Below are 24,640 nucleotides of genomic sequence, written 5' to 3' on the forward strand. Positions count from 1 at the left end.
TGGGCTGTGGAACGCACTCCCGGCAGAAATCCGTAATTTGAGTTCATTACTGTCTTTCAGGAGAACCCTTCAAGCCTATCTGTTTGGCCTGGCCTTCCAGTTTTTTTAAACTACTCTAAACTGTTCTAAATTGTTTTAAATGGTTGCCCTGGTTTTCCAGGGTTTTTCGCTGTTTGCATGTTTAATTGGTTTTATTCTGTGTTTATCGTTTTGCTTTTCATGGTTAACTGGTTTTAATTGCTTTTGTCCTGTTGTAAACCGCCCTGAGCCATTTTGGAAGGGCGGCATAGAAATCAATCAATCAATCAATCAAATAAATAAAATAAAATAAAATAAAATAATCTGGCAAAGGGAAGCCCTCTAAACGGGTCCTCTTGGTGGTGACGGGGAAACGGCGTGGCTGTGGGCTTCCCCGTTGGAAGAGCACCCTGCTTGCAAAGTTTAGCGGAGCTGGAATGTATCTTGAGGCTGCGCTCCATGCTGGCCCTGTGGGGCTGCTCAGGGAGGAGAAATTTCCCTCCAGCTGCTGTCATGATGGGGAATCGCCACCCCAAGACGTGGGATTGTTCCAAGGTAAGACGATGATGGGGTCAGGAAGGGGATAGGACTACAAAACCCAGGCATAGCCCACCAAAGCAGGAGCTAGGGCTCGGTTTGTGCGTGGCTACTCTGCTCAGACATGCCTCTGTCTTCCCATCTCTTACGCACAGCTAATTGACCCCCTTCCATACTGTGCTAGCCCCACCCTTTCCTTTGAGCTAGACTTTAGCCATCCTAGACTTATTTTTTAAAAAAACCTAGACCGCCACACGCCAACCAACTTCTGGTTTGGCTTAGAGTCGACTTGACATCTTGCTTGGGGCAAAAGCGCCACATGTCCACACGCAAATGCAATTTAATTCACATTTTCATTGGCTGGCCAGTTTTGTTTTTGTTTTTAATTAAAAATGAACTTAATCTTCTACGCAAAATAAATCTGGACTTCAAGTGGGAACTCCTGTCTCTGTTGCTGTGTTTTGGCATCCAAAGGCCTGGATTTTCCCATGGTTTCCTTTGACAAGAAGCCGGGAGTGGAGAAAAGCCCGAGAGACAAAAAAGAGGCCTAAAAAGGAATTAGGAAGTCTTGCCTCTGGACAATGAACAGTCGGGTTTTTGTTTTTAAATTCTTTGTCATTTGTATAATCTCTTGTCTCTTTCCCCAGGGTCCTAATACCCCCATGCACTCACAATCCCTTGGTGCCTTTAATTCTACATTGCGACCATGATACAATACCAAGGAGAAGGTTTCAGCCCAGTAATCTTCCCATCATGCTGTTTTTCTAAATCTAGAGTGTTTTCTTGCCTGGGAATCTGAAATGTGGAGTCCAGGAGAATATTTTCCCTGTGTTAATTCTGCTGTTTGCAGAAAACTGGCTGGACGGAAAGTGGTGTAGTTGTTCTGAGATGCCCCATTTCTGCCCCTAATCTTATCTTTCTCCTGTCCAGGAGTATGTCTGGGAAGCGTCTTATTACCTCGTCCGGCAGGTCTTTAAAAGCCTCAAGGAAATGTTCTCTGGAACTCGAGAAATCCAGGTAAGCAGTTGATATTTATTTTTGTAAAATCAGATACTTCGTACAGTTTCAGTCTGTGTGGGAACTACCTCATCTGGAGAAGCCAGTTTCAACCATAGTCACATCCCAGTTAGACTACACCAATGCACTCTGCTTGGGGCTGCCTTGAAGATTGTTCAGAAACTTCAGCCAGTGCTGAATGCTACTTATCCATCACCCTAACAGCGAACTGTTTTAAGATTGCCACCCAGTGTCCAAAATGAAATCTGGACCAAATCTGGAAGTAAAAAAATAAAATAAAGGGGGAGGATTCCTATTACATTGGTTCTTCTTTGGGAACAAGGCCATGCAATACAGAACTCCAAAATTCAAGTAGAGATTTGGCCAAGGACAATTTTGAGCATATTCCTGCTCCCCAGGATCACAGGGCAAGAATTTCTAGCACTTTGCCTGAGGTGAGCTGGGCTTGTGGTATCAGGCATGGATTGTCTCCTTTGCTAAGCAGGGTCCACCCTGGTTTTCATTTGAATGGGAGACTACAAGTGGGAGCACTGTAAGATATTCCCCTTAGGGGATGGGACCGCTCTGGGAAGAGTAGAAGGTTCCAAATTCCCTCCCTGGCAGCATCTTCAAGATAGGGCTGAGAGAGACTCCTGCCTGAAACCTTGGAGAAGCCGCTGCTGCCAGTCTGGGTAGACAATTCTGAGCTGGATGAACCAAGGGTCTGACTCAGTAGAAGGCAGCTCCCTGTGTTCCTAACCAGGATGAGGAGTAGGCCAGCAAGGCAGCCATGCAGGACACAACGAATGACAACTTTAGCTAGTGCTGTACTTTATAAACCTGTTTTTAATATCAGAAAATTCCCCCCCCCCCCCCAATGACATATGTTGGGATGTTTCAGGCTGCAGGAGCTGAAATGAAGGTCTCCTTTCAGTAGACAGTACAGCACAAATAGTTGACAATTTGTGATGCAGAGGGTCCCAAGTTCCCTCCCTGGCTTCTCCAAGAGAGGGCTGAGAGAGATTCCTGCCTGCAGCCCTGGAGAAGCCGCTGCCAGTCTGTGTGGACAGTACAACTTGACGGCACACTTTACCACTTTGACACAAGACCAGCTCTCCTCCATTAGATGTTGGGCAGAGAATCTTGGGCGGAAATCGGGAACCCGTTTCGAGAAGTAAAATTGTGCAGTTCATACTTTCACTGGGGCCATATTTTTTCAAACTTTGACAAGGGTACACAGATGCCTTTTCCCAGCTCTGGCTGCTTGTCCCTCTTTGTGGCCAAAAGAGAGAGACATTTGTGGATTTGTGCAAATGTAGCTATTTGCATCATTTATTGGGGCCTGTGAAATCCGGGATGTTCTTAGAAGATAATCCCAATGCTGGTTTTTAGCTGCTCTGCAGCTCTGGCTACGGTCCCCCAGGAACGTTTTTGGCATGAGAGACAGGATCTCCTCCCCCTCCCCCCACCCAAATGTTGCTGTTTGAACTTAGACCAAATTGAAGTACACGGCAGTCGTATTCACCAGCACTGTCTTCTTGTCCGCAGGGCTGGCTAACGGAGAGCGCCCGGCTGATTGCCAGATCTGGGCGGACAGTGGAGTGGGTGACACCCCTGGGTCTCCCCGTCATTCAGCCCTACCATCGCTCCAAGATAACGCTGGTAAGCCCAGAGGACGGGAGGTTGCTTGTGAACCTGGAAACATGCTTTGCAGAACCAGGGTGGGAGTTGGATCGGAGAGGTGGCGTCGCATCATATGTTCCTCCTCCGAGGATTCTATGACTCCCGCCAGCATGGATTTGGGACCCCAAGGACTAAATGTCACCTGAGCGATTGAAGCTGCACTCTCCCCTCATGACACCCATGTGGGGAGACTTCAGTAGCAGAGAAGTCGGTGCCTCTTTTCAGGACTCCTTTCTCAGTTCTAACCCCTCCTTCATCAACATACTCGGAGGCAGGGGAGGGGGGGATCTGCACCTGAGAGAAATCTAAATCGGATTTACTAGAGATCTGCAACTCAGTTGGGGTGAATAGGAAGCAGACTACAACTCCCATAATCCCCAGCCAAAGGCCATTGCAACTGGGGATGATGGTATTTATTTATTTATCTATTTATTTAGCATTTTTATACTGCCCGGCTTACAACAAACAAACAAACAAACAGAAAAAGTTAAAACACTGGTTAAAATAAATGACAACAGGAAACTTAAGACATTATTTTAAACAAAATAAATGATACAGTAAAAGTTAAAACATTAAAAGCCTGGGTGAATAGATGCATCTTTAAAGACTTCTAAAAAGTTGTCAGAGATGGGGAGGCTCTGATTTCAGCAGGGAGCGTGTTCCAAAGCTTTGGGGGCAGCAGCGGAGAAGGCCCGTCCCCGAGTAGCCACCAGATGAGCCGGTGGCAACTGCAGATGGTCCTCTCCTGATGATCTCAATGGGCGGTGGGATTCATAGCGAAGAAGGCGTTCTCTTAAATACCCAGGGCCCAAGCCATTTAGGGATTTATAGGTTATAACCAACACCTTGCATTTTGCCCGGAAACTTATCGGCAGCCAGTGTAGATCTTTCAATATGGGAGTAATATGGTCTCTCCAAGATGATCCACAGACCAACCTGGCTGCCGCATTCTGAACCAGCTGTAGTTTCTGGACGACACACAAAGGCCGCCCCACATAGTAGTAATCCAGTCTGGAGGTTAATAGCATATGTACCACTGTTCTGAGGTAGTTTATCTCAAGAAATGGACGCAGCTGGCGTATCAGCCAAAGATGATAGAAGGTACTTCTGGTCACTTCCTGAACGTGGGGCACCAGGGAGAGGCTTGGATCCAGAAGCACCCCCAGACTGCGTACCTGTTCCTTCCGGGGAAGTATAACCCCGGAATTATTTATTTATTATTTATTAAATAAATAAATAAATAAATAAATAAATAACCAACCAACCAACCAACCAACCCAGAACAGGCAGATCAAACCCATCTCCCAAGTTTCGACCCCGCACAATGAGTACTTCTGGATTCAGTATCTGGATTCAGTCTCAGTTTGTTATCCCTCATCCAACCCATTACTGCCTCCAGGCAGGCATTTTGGGAGGTTATGCCCTCTCCCGATGATGTTGACATGGAGAAGTAGATTTGAGTGTCATCAGCATACTGATAACACCCTGCACCAAATCTCCTGATGATCTCTCTGAGCGGTTTCATGTAGATGTTAAACAACATTGGAGACAATACGGAGTCCTGAGGGGACACCATACAAAAGTTCAGATTTTGAAGAACAACAGTCTCCAAGGGACACCATCTGGAACCTGTCCGAGAGGTAGGAGCGGAACCACCGCAAAGCAGTACCTCCCACTCCCAACCCCCTCAGACACTCCAGAAGGATACTATGGTCGATAGTATCGAAAGCCACCGAGAGGTCCAAAAGGAACAACAAAGTCACACTTCCTCTATCAGTTCCCAGTTGGAGATCATCCATCAGGCCGACCAAGGCAGTCTCCACCCCATAGCCTGCCCAAAAGCCAGTCTGAAATGGGTCTGATTATCCCCTCCAAGAGTGTCTGGAGCTGGGAGGCCACCACCCTCTCAATTACCTTGTCCAACCACGGAAGGTTGGAGACAGGCCTGTAGTTACTCAGCTCTGAGGGATCCAAGGTAGGCTTCTTTAGAAGTGGTCTAATAATTGCCTCCTTAAGACAAGGAGGCATCCTACCTTCTCTCAGAGACGCATTTATAATCTCTACCTGGTCTTCTACTACAACCTCCCTGCCAGATAGTATAAGCCATGTCTGGCAAGGGTCAAGAGAACAGATGGTAGGTTGCACCGCTCCAATCAACTGGTCCACATCCTCAGGAGTCACAAACTGGAACTGGAACAAACTGAAGGTCAACAGCGTCTGAGAATCCCTGTCAGAAGGAACGTTGATAGGAAGTATTCCTATTGCAAATAATCCACCAGTCTACCAGTGGATCCTAACTTGCATCGTCCCCACCAATGGCCATTACCCCATCTTGTGGCTGAGAGTTCCATAGGCTGGTACTTTCTTTTGTCATTCCTGAACTGGCCGTCTGTCTGTCCGCATGTTTTTATCCAGCTGTTCTTTCTAGCAGCTCAGGGGAAGTATGCATTGCCTTCCCTTGCCCTCCCCTATTCCGTTATAACAACGACCTTGTGAGGTAGGCTAAGCTGAGAGAGAGAGAGAGAGTGGCTGGCTCCGCTTGGGTGCCCAGTGAGCATCATGGCTGGATAGGGCTTTGAACCCCATGCATAATCCAACTCTTTAACTCAGGACTGCACAACTGTGGCTCTCCAGCTGTTCTGGACTACACCTCCCATCATCCCTGACTGTTGGCCACTGTGGTTGGGAATGCTTGGAGTTGTAGTCCCACCACACTTAGAGGGCTGAAGTTGTGCAGCCCTGCTCTCACCACTACACTGTGCTACCCTTCTGCAATGAGTGGACCCCCCTGCCCCGAGTTGTGGTCTGCACTTGAGACCACAAAAGATGGTTCAAAGAGGAGGGTGGTGGGTGGAGAGAATCTTGCCCTTTCTGGCTCTGCACCATTCACCTTTTGACTTTCACTGACCCACAGCTTAGCAGGGAAGGCAATAGGAAGGTCCCAAAGCATCTATTATGAAATTATCCTCTTGTCTTGCAACCTTTCTGAGCTCCTTTCCTCCCACAGTTGCTCCCAAGAGATGGAACATGGCAACATTCTGCAAAAGCAGCTGCGTTTCACCCAGAAAATTCACTTAATGACCAATTTGTCTCCGTTCCGTTCCCGCAGTCTGTGGTTGCACGGGTGCTCCCTGCCTGTGCCCGCGTGGAGGCCTCCACAAAGGGCTTTATTGGCAGGCAATTACTGTTTTTCTCTACCCTGCCGATTTATGGGGTTAATGGTCTTTCTCCCACCGGGGAGGCCCTGCGGGCCGTGAGTCGACAGAAGCTTCTGCAAGATTGCTGCGATCTATGCCTGCCCTGTTTAGCTCTCTCCTGTCCGATTCAGGACTTGATGAATCGGCAGCTCCGGTTCTTTCAGGCAGAAAGAATCTACACAACGCCATCCTTTCGGGCTCACCAATTAGCCATGACAGGACCGTTTTAACTTGGATAATTCCTTCTCTTACAAAAAAGCGTTGGTGGGGGAATGGATAATGCTTAAGGCAGGATTTGGTGGGAGGGGGTGAACGCAGGGACGGAGGCACACACGCGTGCAAGCATCCCCTGTATAAGAGGCAGTGACTCAGCATTTTGCAGTGGCAAAGGCATGAGTCAGCGGAAGGGAACTCAAGGTGACATTGACTGAGAATAATGAGGAGATAATTCCTGTAGACACGGTGCCTGGCAGGAGAAGGCAGGACGGACCCAAAATTGTGGCTGCCCACTCACCCACCCCACTGGTGTGCGGCTTTTGTTCCACCCCCATGAGGCTTCTAATTTTTTCTTTAAATATTCATACAAATTACCCCCAACACAGAAAACCTAAATATAATGCGTTAGTAAATTAAGCTTGCAGCAAGAGGCAAAGAGAGAAATTACATGTGCCAATATAAAAATAGCAGCATTATTGTTTGTTTATGCCATTTTTCAAGAAGTTCTCAAAGTGGCTTACAACAGACAGAATGGGAATCATGCTATCATTTTTTTCTTTAAAAATAGATCAATTCATAATATTGGAGGCCATTTGACAGTATTTATTTCTGTTGTGTAATTTATGTCCCAGTCATCGATTCAAGATCATCGATTATTTATTTGTTATTTCTCTGTGTAAACCGCCCTGAGCCATTTTTGGAAGGGCAGTATAGAAATCAAAATAATAATAATAATAATAATAATAATAATAATAATAATAATAATAAAGGCTACCACTATTCATAACTAGAGATTTCTTCTGTCTCCCATCTCTTGATCTTACAAACTCTCCTTTTTAATAAACAATTTATTTTTATTTGTATTTTTATTTGATAAAACTATCTTGTATTCAACCGCAGTAAGCAAGATTACTTTTCAACAGAAGTGTTTCTGAACAATAATATATCCGATTTAACTTTTGTTGTTTTTCCTTCACTCCCTCATCCCCCCCACCCCCACATGAGAAATAAATAAATACATAATAAATAAATTTTAAAAGGAAGATAGAACATAACTGTAGAGTTGGGGGCTTCAGCTGAAAATAATTCGAAAGGCTATCTTGTTAAATTTGCAAAGCAATTTTCGCTTTGGAAGAAAAGCTTTAATCTGCATCAGTGTTGCTGGTTTTGTCAAATGTTATTCACCTGCTCTTGACAGCTTGGGGCCTTCACATCCCTTTCCAGGAGTAAGTATTGTTACGTTTCAGAAGCTAGATCTTTTTGGAAAAATTAGATGCATTTGTAGGTTGCTGCTGGGTCCATGTTGCCATCCTGCGGGGGAGCGGGATGTGACGTTGAGTGCAGGATCCAACTCCCGGAGCGTCTCTTTCCCTTTTGATTAAAACTAAAACTAAAACTAAAAAGCACTCCTGTAACCTTTATGGCTACAGTGATACATCTGAGTGGGTGATTTTGGCTGAAACCGCCCCAGGATGATTTTATTTATTGCCCCAGATTTGTTTGTTTTATGATATTTATATCCCTGTTTCCCCAAAGAGCCCAGAACAGTCTACATGGTCCCCTACTAACTAAGCAAAGAGACACCTTTTTAAAGTGGTGATTCTCTTTATTGAGCAGGGGGAGAGCAACTGGCCCTATCCATTGTGAGCCCTTTGGGGATAGGGAGCCATTTTTATTTCTTTATTTTTTCTCTATGTAAACCACTTTGGAAACTTCTGTTGAAAAGCAGTATATACATATTCTTTGTATTTGTATGGTTGTGTTTTATCCCCACAACAACTCTGTTGAGGGTAGATTAGTCTGATAATAATAATCTCTAATGATTAATAATAATCTCTCTCAGAGAGAGAGAGAGGCGACAGGCCCAGAGTCACCCAGTGAGTTTCAGGGCTGAACGGGGATTTGAACTCGGGTCTCCCCGGTCCTTGTCCAGTGCTCTAACCACTAGACCATGCTGGCTCTTAAATGTCTTGAACTACTTAAACAAGCTTTCCTGGCAGGGATTGGTTGCGATAAACTGTATAGTAGAATTTATTAACAGGGAATATGATTGCGGGTCTTGGGGGCTGAGAAGTTCTCATTGCAAAAATGCTCTTATTCTATTATATTGTGCGTTTGCTTTCAGCAGCCTGCAACTCTTGTGTCCTTGTCAGTTCTCACCTGCCACAGTCTCTTTTTAACCTACGGTTCATCTTTTCTCTCCTATCACAAACAGCTTAAGAACAGCCTGCAGACGGTTAGTCTGAAGTCACGGCACGACACCAGCCAGTGAGTATTAAGCTTAGGGGACATCTTTCCTCTTCTGTGAGCCTGGGGCCATCACCTGTTGAATGAAATCTTAGCCGATTAGTTAAATGAGCTTGAACTGATTGACTCGTCTATTAGAACAGTGTGACTGGAGCAGTAGTTTGGAATGCATACTTCACTCGCAGATGACGCACATTATTATTTATTTTTATTATTTTTACATTTATATCCCGCCCTTCCTCCAAGGAGCCCAGAGCGGTGTACTACATACTTGAGTTTCTCCTCACAACAACCCTGTGAAGTAGGCTGGGCTGAGAGAGAAGTGACTGGCCCAGAATCACCCAGCTAGTCTCATGGCAGAAGATGCCATTGTAGGAGATGCATCCTGTGTGCGAGTGAAAGGGGGGTTGCCTGTTCTAAGATGGTGGCATTCTCTCACGTGAGTGGGGATGCCTCTTCCTCTAGGGAGCTTAGGGTGGCATCAGGGTCCTCGTGTGAGAGGGGGGTGTGCCTCTTCGAAGATGCCTCTTCCTCCAGGGAGCTTAGGGTGGCATCAGGGTCCTCGTGTGTGTGTGTGGGGTGCCTCTTCTAAGATGCTTCTTCTTCCAGGGAGCTTAGGGTAGCATCAGGGTCCTCGTGTGTGGGGGGGTGCCTCTTCCTCCAGGGAGATTAGGGTGGCATCAGGGTCCTCGTGTGAGAGGGGGGTGCCTCTTGGAAGATGCCTCTTCCTCCAGGGAGATTAGGGTGGCATCAGGGTATGTGAGAGGGGCGGTACCTCTTCGAAGATGCCTCTTCCTCCAGGGAGCTTAGGGTGGAATCAGGGTTCTTGTGTGAGAGGGGGTGTGCCTCTTCTAAGATGCCTCTTCCTCCAGGGAGCTTAGGGTGGAATCAGAGTCTTCGTGTGTGTGTGTGTGGGGGGGTGCCTCTTCTAAGATGCCACTTCCTCCAGTCAGCTTAGGGTGGCATCAGGGTCCTCGTGTGAGGGGGGGGGTGCCTCTTCTAAGATGCCTCTTCTTCCAGGGAGCTTAGGGTGGCATCAGGGTCCTTGTGTGAGAGGGGCGGTGTCTCTTCTAAGATGCCTCTTCCTCCAGGGTGCTCAGTTTGCAAGCCCTTTGAGGCAGGGGCCATGCATACAGATGTATTAATATTAATAACATCATAGGAGAACTTGATATGTCAGTCATCTTGTTTATATGCAATTTTTCATGGAAAAAGTTATCTCAAAGGTGTTTACATAGGAATAATAAGATGGCTCCCTGTTTCCAAAGCGCTTACAGTTTTAAAAAAGAAACACAAGGGAAGCACCAGCTGGGGGAGAGACTGTGCTGGACTGAATTGGGATAGTTGCTTTCCTCCTGCTAGATCAGGGTTTCTCAACGTGTGGGTCCTCAGATGTTATTGGACTTCAACTCCCATAATCCCCAGCCCCTGTGGCCTTTGGTTGGGAATTATGGGAGTTGAAGTCCAATTACATCTGGGCACCCAAACGTTGAGAATCCCTGTGCTAGACAGAAGATCACCAAAATTTGAGAAAGCTCCTCTTGGCCCCCTTAGCAGGGGAAATGCTTATATAACCCACCTGTTCCCCCATTTCCTTTTCACAACAAAGTCCATAAAGCAGGCCTTCAGTGTTGAAAAAGGAACTCAAAATTCAGGTTTCGAACCCAGGGCTCCCAGGCTGCTAGGTCTCGCTTCATCTCAGAATAACCTTTCACAACCTTGTGTCTTCCTTCAGGAAGCCCAACACGGTCAAGCAGAAGAATGCTTTCCCCCCCAACTTCATCCATTCCTTGGACTCCACTCACATGATGCTGACTGCTCTATACTGCCACAGGTAGCAAGGCCAAGAATGGAACTGCGAGTTGTTTTTTCTGTCCTGACTTGGAAGTGCTGGGTTCTGTCTCTTAATGCAGGGCTGGCGTTCTTTGAAATAGCCCTTCTTCAGCCATGGTGCTCTCCTTCCACCATGCTTCAAAACTGCTAGAAATTTTCAATTGTGGTCCGTCAGTGGGTATCGGGGGAATTGTGCAGGCCTTTTATTGAGGGATAGTGGAAGGTTTGGGTTCTTTTTTTTAAGTTTAGAAAAATGTTAGGCAAGCAGGAACATTGTGGTTTATAAAATGATGGACCATGTGGGAGAAGTGTGTAGAGAGAGAGAGAGGTTATGTTGCTCTTTTCTGTGAAACTGATTGCCATTCACAGTCACCCTGTGAAATGATTGCCAGGGGAAATGGAGTGTGCCCTGGCACACACCTAAGCTGGGAGATGCAGTTCTGGGGGGAGTGGAGTGCGCTCCGGCACACACCTAAGCTGGGAGATGCAGTTCTGGGGGAAGTGGAGTGCGCTCCGGCACACACCTAAGCTGGGAGATGCAGTTCTGGAGGAAGTGGAGTGCCCTCCGGCACACACCTAAGCTGGGAGATGCAGTTCTGGGGGAAGTGGAGTGCCATCCGGCACACACCTAAGCTGGGAGATGCAGTTCTGGGGGAAATGGAGTGCGCTCCTGCACACACCTAAGCTGGGAGATGCAGTTCTGGGGGAAATGGAGTGTGCTCCGGCACACACCTAAGCTGGGAGATGCAGTTCTGGAGGAAGTGGAGTGCCCTCCGGCACACACCTAAGCTGGGAGATGCAGTTCTGGAGGAAGTGGAGTGCCCTCCAGCACACACCTAAGCTGGGAGATGCAGTTCTGGGGGAAATGGAGTGTGCCCTGGCACACACCTAAGCTGGGAGATGCAGTTCTGGGGGAAATGGAGTGCGCTCTGGCACACACTTAAGCTGGGAGATGCAGTTCTGGGGGAAGTGGAGTGCGCTCGGGCACACACCTAAGCTGGGAGATGCAGTTCTGAAGGAAGTGGAGTGCGCTCCGGCACACACCTAAGCTGGGAGATGCAGTTCTGGGGGAAGTGGAGTGCGCTCTGGCACACACCTAAGCTGGGAGATGCAGTTCTGGAGGAAGTGGAGTGCGCTCTGGCACACACCTAAGCTGGGAGATGCAGTTCTGGGGGAAGTGGAGTGCGCTCCGGCACACACCTAAGCTGGGAGATGCAGTTCTGGGGGAAATGGAGTGTGCTCTGGCACACACCTAAGCTGGGAGATGCAGTTCTGGGGGAAATGGAGTGCGCTCCGGCACACACCTAAGTTGGGGGGTGCATTTCCAGAGTTGCTAACACATGGCCCTGGGACACCTTCTCTTTCTGCCATGCCTCTCTGTGTGGACATCCTTTGCCACCAGGTGCTGCCCCCACACCTGAAATTAGCTTAGGCTGGTGTTATAGACCAGGCACGACCTTCTCTGCTCTCCGGTCTGTTTTTGGCTGCCTACCACCTCCTTTTAAAGCCATGGAAACTAGTGGCCGTCCCTGTACCTTGTAGCAGGGAATTCCATAGATTCACTGTGTGTGGTGTGGAAGACACCATCCTTTCATCTGTCTCGAATCTCCTTCCACTTGGTTTCATGAGATAACCATACAAGCCCTTGAGGCAGAAGAAGGATGGAGGTTGGAGGCTACGTTTGACTTTAAAATGGTGAATTTTAGATGTTTGTTGAGAAGGGGGAGGGGGAGGGGTGTCAGTAGGGGCTTTTGAACGCTCAGCCTCACCTTTCTCCTGTCTCCCAGGCGAGGACTGACATTCGTCTCGGTGCACGACTGTTACTGGACGCATGCGCTCACCGTCGATATCATGAACCAGGTAAGAGTGCCCCCCACTAGAATCTCATTCCCTGCAGGCATCTACAGATCCACTTGCCAGCTCGCCTGTGGCAAATGCCCCCAGCCCTCTGGCAAGCAGGGTGCCCAGCACCACACAGTCCCCCTCCCCAGAAGGCCGCTGCCATTTTTGAGGAGGCAAGAAACGGCAGGAATCTTCCTGAACAGGAGAGGACACACACACACCACCCTGATCCTTATCTGAGTGCAAACGACAGGAGACCCGCCTCGCTCCAAACCCCTCTGCTTGTGTGCCAGAAAAGGACCTGAGGGATGGGTGGTGGCCCCAAAGAACGGCTGGCTGCTGAGCGAAGCCTAAACCTGTGGCCCTTTGCTTCCCTGGCAACCATGGCAACTTTGCCAGGAGAAGCCTGTCTGTATCTCTCTCCGTGTCCGCGACCCGATCCTGCAGCCTTCTCCTCGTGCTTTCCAGGTCTGCCGCGAGCAATTTGTGGAGCTGCACAGCCAGCCCATCCTGGAAGACCTGTCCCGGTTTATGCTTCAGAAATACTGCATCCGCTGTCCGTGAGTGCCTTCTTCCTCCCTTCTTCGCCCCGCCTTTCCTTTAATTCCTTTAATTCTCACCACAGCCCTGTGAGGGAGGTCAGGCTGTGATGGACCAAAAGGTTTCACGGACTGACTCCAGGGGAACAAGGAAGGCGTATTTTTGCATTGCTCATTTATGCTTTCTCAGGGGCTGACAGCCTTTTTCTTTTCTCTTCTCCTCCCCAGCACTGAGTGGAAGAAGAAGCAGGCCACTGAGTACAGGAGACTAGTTCAACTCCTACATCAAATCCCCGAGAAAGGTATGAGCAGGTTGTTTCGGGGGCTACCAGCTATTTGGGGAATTTTTTAAAAGAACACCATATGTGTATATGAAGCTGTGTTTTCCTGAGTCAGACTCTTGGCCCATCCAGCCTAGTATTGCCTACTCTGACTGGCAGCAGCACCCCATCCAGCCTAATACCTTTCTTATGAGGCAAGGCTACAACAGCTGGGGCTATTAATCAATCAGTTAATTGATTTTAGTGTTTTTAATGTAAACCGCCCTGAGCCATTTTTGGAAGGGTGGTATAGAAATCAAATTATTATTTTTATTATTTTTATTATTTTTGTTATTTTTATTTATTACATTTATAAACCGCCCCACCCAGAGGCTCTGGGCAGTGTACAACAACTTTTAAAAGACATAAAAACACACAGTTGAAAACATAGTGCTAAAAACAATATAAAAACAATCCTAAATAAATAATAAATAAATATTTAGTTTAGAAAAAAAGATGACTGCGGGGAGACATGATAGATGTCTGTAAAATCATGCATGGTGTGGAGAAAGTGGGATAGAGAGAAATTCTTCTCCCTCTCCCATAACACTAGAACCAGGGGTCATCCCATGAAATTGATTGCCAGGAAATCTAGGACCAGCAAACAGAAGTACTTTTTCACACAACATGTAATCAACTTGTGGAATTCTCTGCCAGGAGATGTGGTGACAGCCAACAACCTGGATGGCTTGAAGAGGGGTTTGGATCACTTCATGGAGGAGAGGTCTATTAACGGCTACTAGTTGGAGGGCTATAGGCCACCTCCAGCCTCAAAGGCAGGATGCCTCTGAGTACCAGTTGCAGCGGAGTAACAGCAGCAGGAGAGAGGGCATGCCCTCAACTCCTGGCTGTGGCTTCCAGCGTCATCTGGTGGACCACTGTGTAAAACAGGATTCTGGACTAAATGGTAGTGATGTGCCCGGACTGATCCAGAGGCCATTCTACAGGCCTCCAGACCGGTCCAGACCTGGGCGGTTCGGATTCGGATGGTTCAGGGTGGGGGGTCCCCTTAAGGGCGCGGGAAGGTTTACTTACCCCTCCTGCCGCTTTCCCCCCTCCGGTGCCCATATTTCATGGAATAATGGTTCTTACTATTTCCTCGAGCGCCCCTTCTCCGGCGGTCCGCTGCAGCGATTGTTTTAGTAATGGGGCGGCAGGATACCTCCCTGCCGCCCCTTCCTCCGCTTGGCATCATGGCATAAAGTGCAAAAAGGCTTTAAGAAGCCTTTTGTGCACACATGCACACACATACTTTCTTAAGTAAATGGAGCGGCAGGATATCTTCCTGCCACCCCTTCTCCTGCTTTGCTGCACTTTGCAGCAAAGTGAGGAGAGGAGAGCTGGTCTTGTGGTAGCAAGCATGACTTGTCCCCATAGCTAAGCAGGCTCTGCCCTGGTTGCATCTGAATGGGGGACTTGATGTGTGAGCACTGCAAGATATTCCCCTCAGGGGATGAAGCCGCTCTGGGAAGAGCAGAAGGTTTCAAGTTCTCTCCCTGGCTTCTCCAAGATAGGGCTGAGAGACATTCCTGCCTGCAAGCTTGGAGAAGCTGCTGCCAGTCTGTGAAGACAATACAGAGCTAGATAGACCAATGGTCTGACTTAGTATATGGCAGTTTCCTATGTTCCTATGTTCCTAGATGCCCACGGTAATACAGGGCAAGTGGCAAAATGAGCATTTGAAAGAGCAAGATGTTGGGGCCATGTTAAAGTCCAATGGGTGAGACATGCCATGCAAATAAGTCTACAGAATTTGCAGGACCATCCATCTGAACAAACCTCTGAACATTTTGAGCCTAAGAAAAGCGGGGGTAGGAGTTGGATTTCTGCAGAGCTTCTTCACATAGTCACCTGTTGCTGATCCTTAATTCGCCACAGGTGAGCAGCTTTGGAGAAGCTAGCGTTTGAATCAAGGACGTGCGTTTTCTAGCCCAGCAATATTCATTAGCTCAATTAAATCAGTTAACCTGACTGGCATCTCCATATGTCGATGGATGTGTCTGTTTCGTGCATAAACCAATGTTAAGCTCTCAAACACACAGTTTACAGAATGCGTTATGATAGATAGAAGTTGTCTACTCTGCAGCATTTCCCCAGGGTTTCAAACAATGGCCTTTCCCAGCCTTACCTTGAGTTGGTGCTAGATACTGAACCTGGGGCCTTCTGCGTGCCAAGCAGATGCTCTACTACAAAGCTGTAGAGTTTTCCCTACAAAGCTGCCACTTGCTGAGTCAGACCCTTGGACCTGAGGCTCAGTATTGCCTATACTGGCTGGCAGCAGCTCTCTAAGATTCCAGGCAAGAGTTCCTTTCAGCCCTAGCTGGAGATGCTGCCATGGATTGAACTGGGACCTTCTGCCTGTAAAGCAGGGGCTCTATCACTGAGCTACAGCTGCATGCTGTGAACCTATAAAGTCTTCTGACTCAGGCTCTGGGTCTACCTAGCTCAATATGGCCAGATGCCAGCATGGAAAAAAAACCCTATTCGTTAGCCAGTCCACATACATTTGGTGCAGGGTCATATGAGATTCATTTGCTTGAAATGCGACTCTTCAAAACGAAATACGTTGTTACCTATTTTTGCTCAATGTAAATAGTTTTAAAAACCCACACCTTTTAATTTAGTTTAAAAGGGTTTTACAAACATATTGCCGAGAAATGGGTAGCCCCAGGAAAATAGCAGGGCTTAGAAAAATTCATGGAGGACACGTCGGATCGATGGCTACTAGGCTGGATGGTTATAAGCTCCCTCCAGCCTCAGAGCCAGGATGAATCCCAGTTGCAGGGGAGCAACAGCAGGAGAGAGGGCAGGCCTTTGTCTCTTGCTTGCGGGCTTCCCAGAAGCATCCTGTGGGCCATTGTGGGAAACGAGGTGCTGGACTGGAATGGCTTCCTTGGGCCTGATCCAGCAGGGCTGTTCTTATGTTCTTAATGGAACGTGAATCCTAGAGTTGAAAGCAGAGTGTCTCATGACTGAAGCACTCCTTTCAAACCGGTTTCCACTTTCTGTGTTTTGGTTCTGGTCCAGGTTCAAAGTAGCTGAGAGACCTTGGGTGCAGATTCTGTTGCAGTTTACAATGAGGGGGGAAAAAGTCTCTGAAGTGGTTTTAGTTCTTGAGTTCAGATTCCACTCTCTTCCATATTAATTCCCAGAGTGGGTTTTGTGGGAGACTCATACTTGCTTGGGCAGCCTGCTTTTCCGAGTTTAGCATTTGGCCGCCTTCCCTTGGAGGGGTCTGCTAATTTTCAGACGGAGCTGCCCATTTCCACTGGCGTGTGTATGTTGCTGGCGCTGCCACCTCAAGCTCCGTGTCGGAGTTAATACTTGGGGCCACAGACGTGGCACTGGCCACTGCCAGGTAGCCCCGGTGGCGACAACTCTTGGAGAATTGCACTTCAGGGGAAGCATTTCTGTGGGGCGCAGATTGTGCACTTTCATTATTCTTCCTCCCTCAGTTCCCATAACCTGGATCTTTGTAAAGCCTGAAAGGTACATAGGAAGCTTCCTTCCACTGAGTCAGGCTTTTGGCCCATCTAGCTCGGTGTGACTGGCAGAGTCACTGGGAGTGATTTTCTGAGGTTTCGGGTGGGTCTTTCCCAGCTCTGACTGGCAGCAGCTCTCCAGGGCTTCAGACAGGAGTCTGTCCCAGCCCTACCTGGAGATGCTGCCAGGGGTTGAACCTGGCACCTCCAGCATGCGGAGCAGATGTTTTGCCATTAAGCTGTGGCCCCATAAGAACTTATGAGGTTGCCTTACTGAGTCACTTCTTTGGTCTGTGTACATACGAAACGAACATAAGTACAGCCCTGCTGGATCCGGCCCCAGGAGGCCCATCTCGTCCAGCATCCTGTTTCACTCAGTGGCCCACCAGATGCCCCTGAGAAGCCTACAGGCAAGAGTTGAGGGCCTGCTCCCTCTCCTTCTGCTGTTGCTTCCCTGCAACTGGGATTCAGAGGCACCCTGCCTCCGAGGCTGGAGGTAGCCATAGCCACCGGACTAGTAGCCGTTGATAGACCTGTCCGCCTTCAGTTTCATGGGATGACCCCTGGTTCTAGTGTTGTGTGAGAGGGAGAAGAATTTCTCTCTATCCACTTTCTCCACTCCATGCATGATTTTATAGACCTCTATCATGTCCCCCCGCAGTTGTCTTTTTTCTAAACTTAATAGCCCCAGGTGTTGTCGCCTTGCCTCCTAAGGAAGGTGCTCCAGGCCCCTGATCATCTGGCCTGTCCTCTTCTTCTGCACCTTTTCCAGCTCTACAATGTCCTCCTTGAGATACGGAGACCACAGCCGTACACAGTACCCCAAATGTGGCTCACTCGTGTCCGCTCGGAACTGGCAGCCGCTCTGCCGGGTTCCAAACAGGAGCCTTTCCTAGCCCTTCTCGGTGATGCTGCCGGGAATTGATCCTGGGACCTTCTGCGGGCCGAGCAGGGGCTCTGCTGCTGAGCTACAGCTGCTGTGTTCTCTTTCGGCTGCCCTCATCTCCTGATGGCCTCTTTGTTTGCCTGTCTGTTTGTTGGCAATGGAGGAATGCAGCCAGCTTGGTAATTGCCTGGATCTGGGCAATGCCCAATTAGTTTAATGCCTTTGCAGGATGAGCTGCCTGTCCTTATCTCAACCATCTGCTGCTCCGATGTCTCTGTAAACTCTAAGGATCGCAAATACTTTATTTACCTCAATGCAGGACTAGGTGCCCCCCCCCCAGTTCTCTGAAGTGATAAATTGGGAGCCAGGGGCGGGTTGATTAAATTCAGAGCCCTGTTCCTTTTGGATTTAGCTTCTACTTTTTTTGGGGGGGGGGATCTTAAATTCAGAGTTGTCTTCTGTTTGGGTAAATATGGTAATAACCCTTTTTAAAAAGTTTATATTGCACTTGAGAATGTTCTAAGAACGCATCTTCTTGGTCCTTCCGAAGCAGCCTGTCAAAAGTAGACCAGCGTTATTCTCATTTCCCCTCTAGGCTGAAGCTGAGCTTTGCGTAAGCCCCGCCCGCATGTGAGCTGAAGCTCATGGCTGGGAGGAGATTTGAACTCGGGACACACACCCCGAGTTTGGGCATGTGGTTGCTCACCTGTTTAGGCTTCCCCGATTCCAAGCCAGATCAGCACAGAGTGTGAAATTACAGACTGCTAGGAAATGACATGAAATAAACCAAGTGAGGTTTTTTCGGACTAAGGGTTCTAGTCCTCAGGAGGCAGCGATGTTGGTTGCCTGCCCCTCCCTCATCAGTCCACAAACCTCTTCCTCCTAGTTATTAGACACGATCCAATTTCAGATGGCTGGGAAATCTGGAAACAAACCAAGCAAATAGATTTCTAAGGCTAGCTTTCTGGTCCTCATGAAGGCAGCAGTGAGTTTGCATGGCTGCTTATTCCTCTTTGGTTGGCAAACCACCCTGTTCTCCCTGTCATTTTATACTAGCAAATTACTGAAGGCTGGGAACTGGCTTGAAATAAGCCGAGTTGATTGGTTCTTCAGGCCAGGTTTCTAGTCCCTGTGGAGGCAGGACCCTCTCCCTCCCTCCCTAACTGGCCATCCAGTTTTTCATTGCTGTCACTTATACTAGCAAAGGGTCAGTACAATGGGTGGTGGAAGACAGAGCTGTTTGTAGACCTGATGTAACAAAGTGCCATGATCCCAACCCTCTCAAAAATGAACCATTTTGCTTGTGTGTTAGAATAGGAGGGGGTTGGATCCACACAGTCTCTTCCTCAGACAGGGCAGAGGTGGGTTTTGGACCCGTGTCCCCCAGATCACTTATCCCCTGAACCACACTATGCCCTTTAGTGGCTGTCTGCACCTGCCTAAAAGTGACAACCCATTCATATAGTTTTTTCAGATGCAAGTCCCACATTAGGTGGGTATAGCCCACCCCACACACACACCCCTTCCTTTACTGCTGTGTTGCTCTTCAACACACAACGTTCCACACCGGATGGCAGGATTTGCATCAGAATATTAGGAACATAGCCAGCTGCCATATGCTGAGTCAGACCCTTGATCCATCTAGCTCTGTATTGTCTACACAGACTGGCAGCGGCTTCTCCAAGGTTGCAGGCAGGAATCTCCCTCAGCCCTATCTTGGAGATGCTGCTAGGGAGGGAACTTGGAACCTTCTGCTCTTCCCAGAGCGGCTCCATCCCCTGAGGGGAATATCTTGCAGTGCTCACTCATGTAGTCTCCCTTTTATATGCAACCAGGGTGGATCCTGCTTAGCTAAGGGGACAGGTCATGCTTGCTACCACAAGACCAGCTCTACTCTCTATATTCTGTTGCAGCTCAGCACCCTTCTGCAGCATAAGTGGTTCTGAGATTATTTTTCACTGATCTCCATTAATAGGCGATCAAGACTAATACCCTTCAGTAGTAATCATATCATCATTGTGTGGGTTTTGCATAGGAATGGCGGCGGGGAAGGGGGGAATAATATATATTTTTTCCAAATGCAAAGTTGGTTGCTGATTTTGCCAGTATTGATCATCCGGGCCCAGCAGGGTCTTTGGGAGAACGGGCTGTGGGTTTGAGGGGCCAGAGCCGAGTGGGTGATTGTTTATTTTTATTTTATTTTTATTTTTATTTTTATTTTATTTTATACCGCCCTTCCAAAATGCCTCAGGGCGGATTACAATATCTTGTAGACCAGGTTAGAAGGGATTCCTTTCTTTGTGAATTCTTCCACAAATTATTATTATTATTATTATTAATAATAATAATAATAATAATAATTCAATTTCTATACCGCCCTTCCAAAAATGGCTCAGGGTGGTTTACAAAGAGAAATAAAACAAATAAGATGGCTCCCTGTCCCCAAAGGGCTCACATTCTAAAAAGAAACATAGGACACACACCAGCAACAGTCACTGGACGTACTGTGCTGGGGGTGGATAGGGCCAGTTACTCTCCCCCTGCTAAATAAAGAGAATCACCATGGTAAAAGGTGCCTCTTTGCCCAGTTAGCAAATGCCTTTCATTGGTCTTCCTGGACTGGCAGACTAGTGAGGATTTATTTGCAAGGCCGGGATAAGGACCTGACAAATTGTTCTACCGCACGGGGGTTACAACGGAGGAGGCCCCGCGTTCTCTCCCTTTTGATTTGACTTTGCTAGACGAGGGAATGCAGAGCAGGGCCTCTCCCGCTGATCTACGAGGACGTTCTCCAAGAGCCTAGCTTGTCTGGTGAACTTGGCCAACATCCCAGCACTCAGCCGAACCTCGATGTTGTTGAAATCAGTGCGCAGGGCCACCCAGGGAGGTGCTGTCAAGCAGGAGGGAGGACGTGTGTCTGCGGAGAACCTTGTCACTAGGGATCCCCCAGCCGAGAGCCTCGTCACGCCACAGGCAAATGTCGGTGCTCGTATCGTTTTCAAAAGCACTGTGTCCAAACACACACGCACAAACCCCATGGCCCCGGTGTGTTGTGTTGCTGCTCTCTGAAGCATCCCTGTGGTCTAACAGGGCCCTCCTGAGGGATCCGTGGCTGCCTGCCCAGTTCTTCAGCACGGCTTCTGCTTTTGAAGCCAAGGAGATGTTTTTCTCTCCAGGTCTTGAAGATTGCCTATTTATTTTATACGTGTGTGTGTGTGTGTGTGTGTGTGTGTGTACACGCGCGGAGCAGGGAGAAACGCTTGTTTTGCCTTTAAGGGCTGCAGCCTAGCAGCTTGCTTCGGAAGTAGTCTGTTGGGGAAAGGCAAACAACGAGACTCGAGTGTTGAAATCAGACCTCGGTCCCTGCTTCGTTTTCTGCTCGGATGCCCAGTTTGACCCAAGGGAATTGTAAGGTTTTAGAGTGGGAAGTGGCCTTGGTGGTCTTCAGGTCCTGCTCCCTGCACACTGCGGGAAGCCTCTGCAGCATCCCTGACGGAGAGCGGCCCAGTTTGAGAACCTCCAGCGAAGAAGAGCCCACTGCTGCATGAGGCAGGCTGTTCCACTGTCCAATAGCCCTTACAGTTATCAAGTTCCTCCTGATGCCTATTCTAAATCTGCTCCCTTTTAAGTTCAGCCCGTTGGTCCTGGTTCCACTCCTCCTCCTGTGTTACTACCCCTCAGATATTTGAAGATGGCTCCCGTATCGCCCCTTCTCCTGCACAAACTCGCCCATTTCCTTCAACTTTTCCTCCCTGGACTTGATTTCCAGCCCTCTCAACTGTTGCCTCCCTCTGGACACGGTTCAGGTTCATTGAACTTTAAAAATGCCCATCTAGCTCGGAATTGTACACTGCCTAATGAATCCATCTAGCTCAGTCTTGGTCTGTCTAGCTCAGTATTGTCTACTCTGACTGGTAGCGGCTCTCCGGAGTTTCAGATGAGTCCTTCCCAGCCCTGACTGGCAGCAGCAGCTCTCCGGGGTTTCAGGCACATCTTTCCCAGCCCTACCTGGAGATGCTGCCGGGAACCTTCTGCATGCGAAGCAGATGCTCTGCCACCGGGCTACAGATCTGCAGTCTTGCAGCTGAAAAAGGTTTCTCTTTCAAGTATATGAGAGCGTAAATTGCCTAGCCTGGACAAGAATGTAAGTAAGTTTGTAACTACAGGTCATAACACATGGAGGAGGTGGAGGAGGATAATAATTAACAATTATTAATAATTAACTATTATTAATTATTAATAATTAACAATTATTAATAATTGATGATGATGATGATGATGATAATTAATAAGGGTGCCAATAAGTTATTGGTGCACTTGGTGCAGTACCAAAATAACTTGAACACCATCTCGATACCTTGGACATCAATAAAATTACACTTCAGCAACAGAAGGCTACACTACTTGGGACAGCACAATTCACGAATATTATGACGATGCCTTTAATTCTTCCTTTAGTTATCCTAGCCCCTTGGAAAGGGCCCGATACTTCAAGTACCAAATCCAGTCAAGAACATCTGGTAGACTGTGTGTAAATCGCATAATAATAAACAATGGTATTTGTTAGCCGTCCCATAACAAATGGTCAAAGAATGACAAATCAAGTTAAACCCTGCTAACTTGGCAAAGAGGCACCTTTTAATGTGGTGATTCTCTTTTATTGAGCAGGGGGAGAGTAACTGGCCCTCCAGTGGTCACTGGAGCATCCCTCCAGTGACTGCTGCTGGGGTCTATCTTGTGTTTCTTTCTAGATTGCGTGCCCTTTGGGGACAGGGAACCATCTTATTTATTTGTTATTTCTCTGTGTAAACCACCCTGAGCCGTTTTGGGAAGGGCGGTATAGAAATCGAATGAATAAATAAATAAATCCCCAGGAAGCTCCCTGAGTGACGTGGGGCCCTTTGCCCTCTTTCTCAGACCTACCCTGCAGGCTTGTTGTGAAGATACAGTCGGAGAGGGGAGAACAGTATCCAGTGTCCTGAACTCCTTGGTGGAAAGGGCAGAAGAATTGTTATTTTGATTGTGTTGGGAGGAGGGAACGGAGCAGGGGTGACTCTAATTGGATGGACGTGCCCTGAGAAACGAGCCGGCCTGGGTCTGGGGGCCGCCGAGGTCCCCTCTGCTGTTACTCGCGACTTGCTCCCTCCCCATTTTCCTGTTGCTGCCGCCAGCCGGCTCACACAGCAGTAAGAAACTGGGAGGCTCCATTCCTCTCTCCGGCGAGGCCTTCCAGCGTCTTCCTCCACCCCAGGGGAACAGCAAGAACAGGCAGCGGGAACGGGTGGCAGCAGAATGAAGGGAAGCCGTTTGAGGGTGGGGTCTTTATGCACCCTGCAGCCACTCCTAAGCATAAATACTTGGAACTAAGCCCACTGTGTTGAGTGGGGCTTGCTCCCAGGTAAGCACGCGGCGGGTCGCAGCCGTGGTCTTTCCAGCTGGGCGCACCTCGCGCCATCTTGTGACCTTCTCCTCCTCTCTCCTCCTAGGCGACTTCGACCTGCAGAAGGTGAAGGAATCCACCTACTTCTTCAGCTGACCCTCGGTGGGGGCTCAAAAGCCATTCTGGAGAGACTCTGTGTATTGTCTGACTTTGGCTCAAACCAGGCTGTGGTGTCTCCGAGGTGGCAGATTGGGGAGCAAGGCCCTGTTCACCCCCCTGTGCCGCAGGCCTCGCTCTCTGGAACCGGAGCAGCTCCGTTGATCATCTCTCTCTGCCTTCCAAGGGGTGTCTGTGTTGCATGTTCAGGGTTGCAGAGTGCTGGGCGGGGGGACACACCCTTGTTGCTGCCTGCCCGGGTTGGCGGGCGAGCAGGTGGCGCGAATGGAGAAGGCTCTGCAGGTACAGGTGCAGTGAGGAAGGGATACTGGCGTCCAGGTCCTCTCTTCTCTGCCCCGAATCCAGAACCCATATGGTCCCTCGGTATAAGATTTGTCTGTGGCCCACTTTCAAAGCCCGGGGCATTGAGAGGAAAATTGATCGCCAAGGAAGTAGGGGCCACTTGGGCCTCTCTCCTTCGGGCTAGCCCCAGGCTCCAGCCACTGCAGGCAGCCCTTCCGTGTTTTTGTCCTCGCCTGCTAGGAGCCTCCAAAGCGGTGGGGCTCACTGGCTGGATTTGGGCTCCCTAACTTTGGCCCTGTCGGGAGCGACGGATTCCCATCCTGGCGATGTGCCAGCGCAAAGGAGGAAGGTGCATTCAGTGTGGTAGGCTCGGATCTCGGGAGCGCCTTCCATCCTTCCGGGATGGAAAGGCAGAGGCAGGCAGGTCCAGTGCTCGGAGCGGTGGGATCCATCTCTCATGCTTGCCAACCTTGACTCGAGCACAGTGGCGTCTTGGGTACCAGGATCTTTGCTGCTTGGGGTGTGGTGTGGTGGGGGGATCGACCCCAGTGGCCCCTTCAGCTCCTTTTCCGCCTCCTCAAAGTGAGCCGTTTGGAAAGCTGTCTGTTGACTTAGGAGTGTTAAAAGATTCGTGCTTAGCGGCAGCAGTAAGGAGGCCTCTTCCTGCTCAGGTTGAGGAAGGGCCAAGAGGAAATGCTAAGCCTCAGTTGCCTTCTGCCACTTACGTTGGTCCTGCCTCCATCACCCCCCTTCCTGTTTCTCCATCGGGAAGAGCATTTTGGGAAGGAGTTTCTCCCCGCTGCTGCCAGTAAGTGTGGATTGGGCCTTGAGCTTCCCCTGTGGGGATGTCCTTCTTCTCACTCTGGTTTTTGGGTCTCTCCTCCCTCACCATTAGATGGTTTTTATGGAGATGGGTCAGTCTTGGCTGAGCAGCCTCGCCCATGGAGGCCCAGGAGCTGTTTAAAAAAAAAGGACTGTAAATAAAGCAAACCATCTGGAACCTCT

The 24,640-nt window shown here is 48.8% G+C and overlaps 1 protein-coding gene across 1 annotated transcript in view; it reads left to right on the plus strand.

The window, feature by feature from the left end:
- Window positions 1-24,640, plus strand: part of POLRMT (RNA polymerase mitochondrial) — a 47,649-nt gene extending 23,009 nt beyond the window's left edge. The window contains exons 14-21 of the mRNA XM_053299736.1: window positions 1,486-1,572; window positions 3,100-3,213; window positions 8,863-8,915; window positions 10,630-10,728; window positions 12,515-12,587; window positions 13,038-13,129; window positions 13,337-13,410; window positions 23,283-24,640. Coding sequence (XP_053155711.1) covers window positions 1,486-1,572; window positions 3,100-3,213; window positions 8,863-8,915; window positions 10,630-10,728; window positions 12,515-12,587; window positions 13,038-13,129; window positions 13,337-13,410; window positions 23,283-23,332 — 642 coding nt within the window. The 3' untranslated portion in view covers window positions 23,333-24,640. The remainder of the gene's footprint in view (window positions 1-1,485; window positions 1,573-3,099; window positions 3,214-8,862; window positions 8,916-10,629; window positions 10,729-12,514; window positions 12,588-13,037; window positions 13,130-13,336; window positions 13,411-23,282) is intronic.

Source organism: Hemicordylus capensis, chromosome 2, assembly GCF_027244095.1.
Source record: "Hemicordylus capensis ecotype Gifberg chromosome 2, rHemCap1.1.pri, whole genome shotgun sequence".
Taxonomy (NCBI): domain Eukaryota; kingdom Metazoa; phylum Chordata; class Lepidosauria; order Squamata; family Cordylidae; genus Hemicordylus; species Hemicordylus capensis.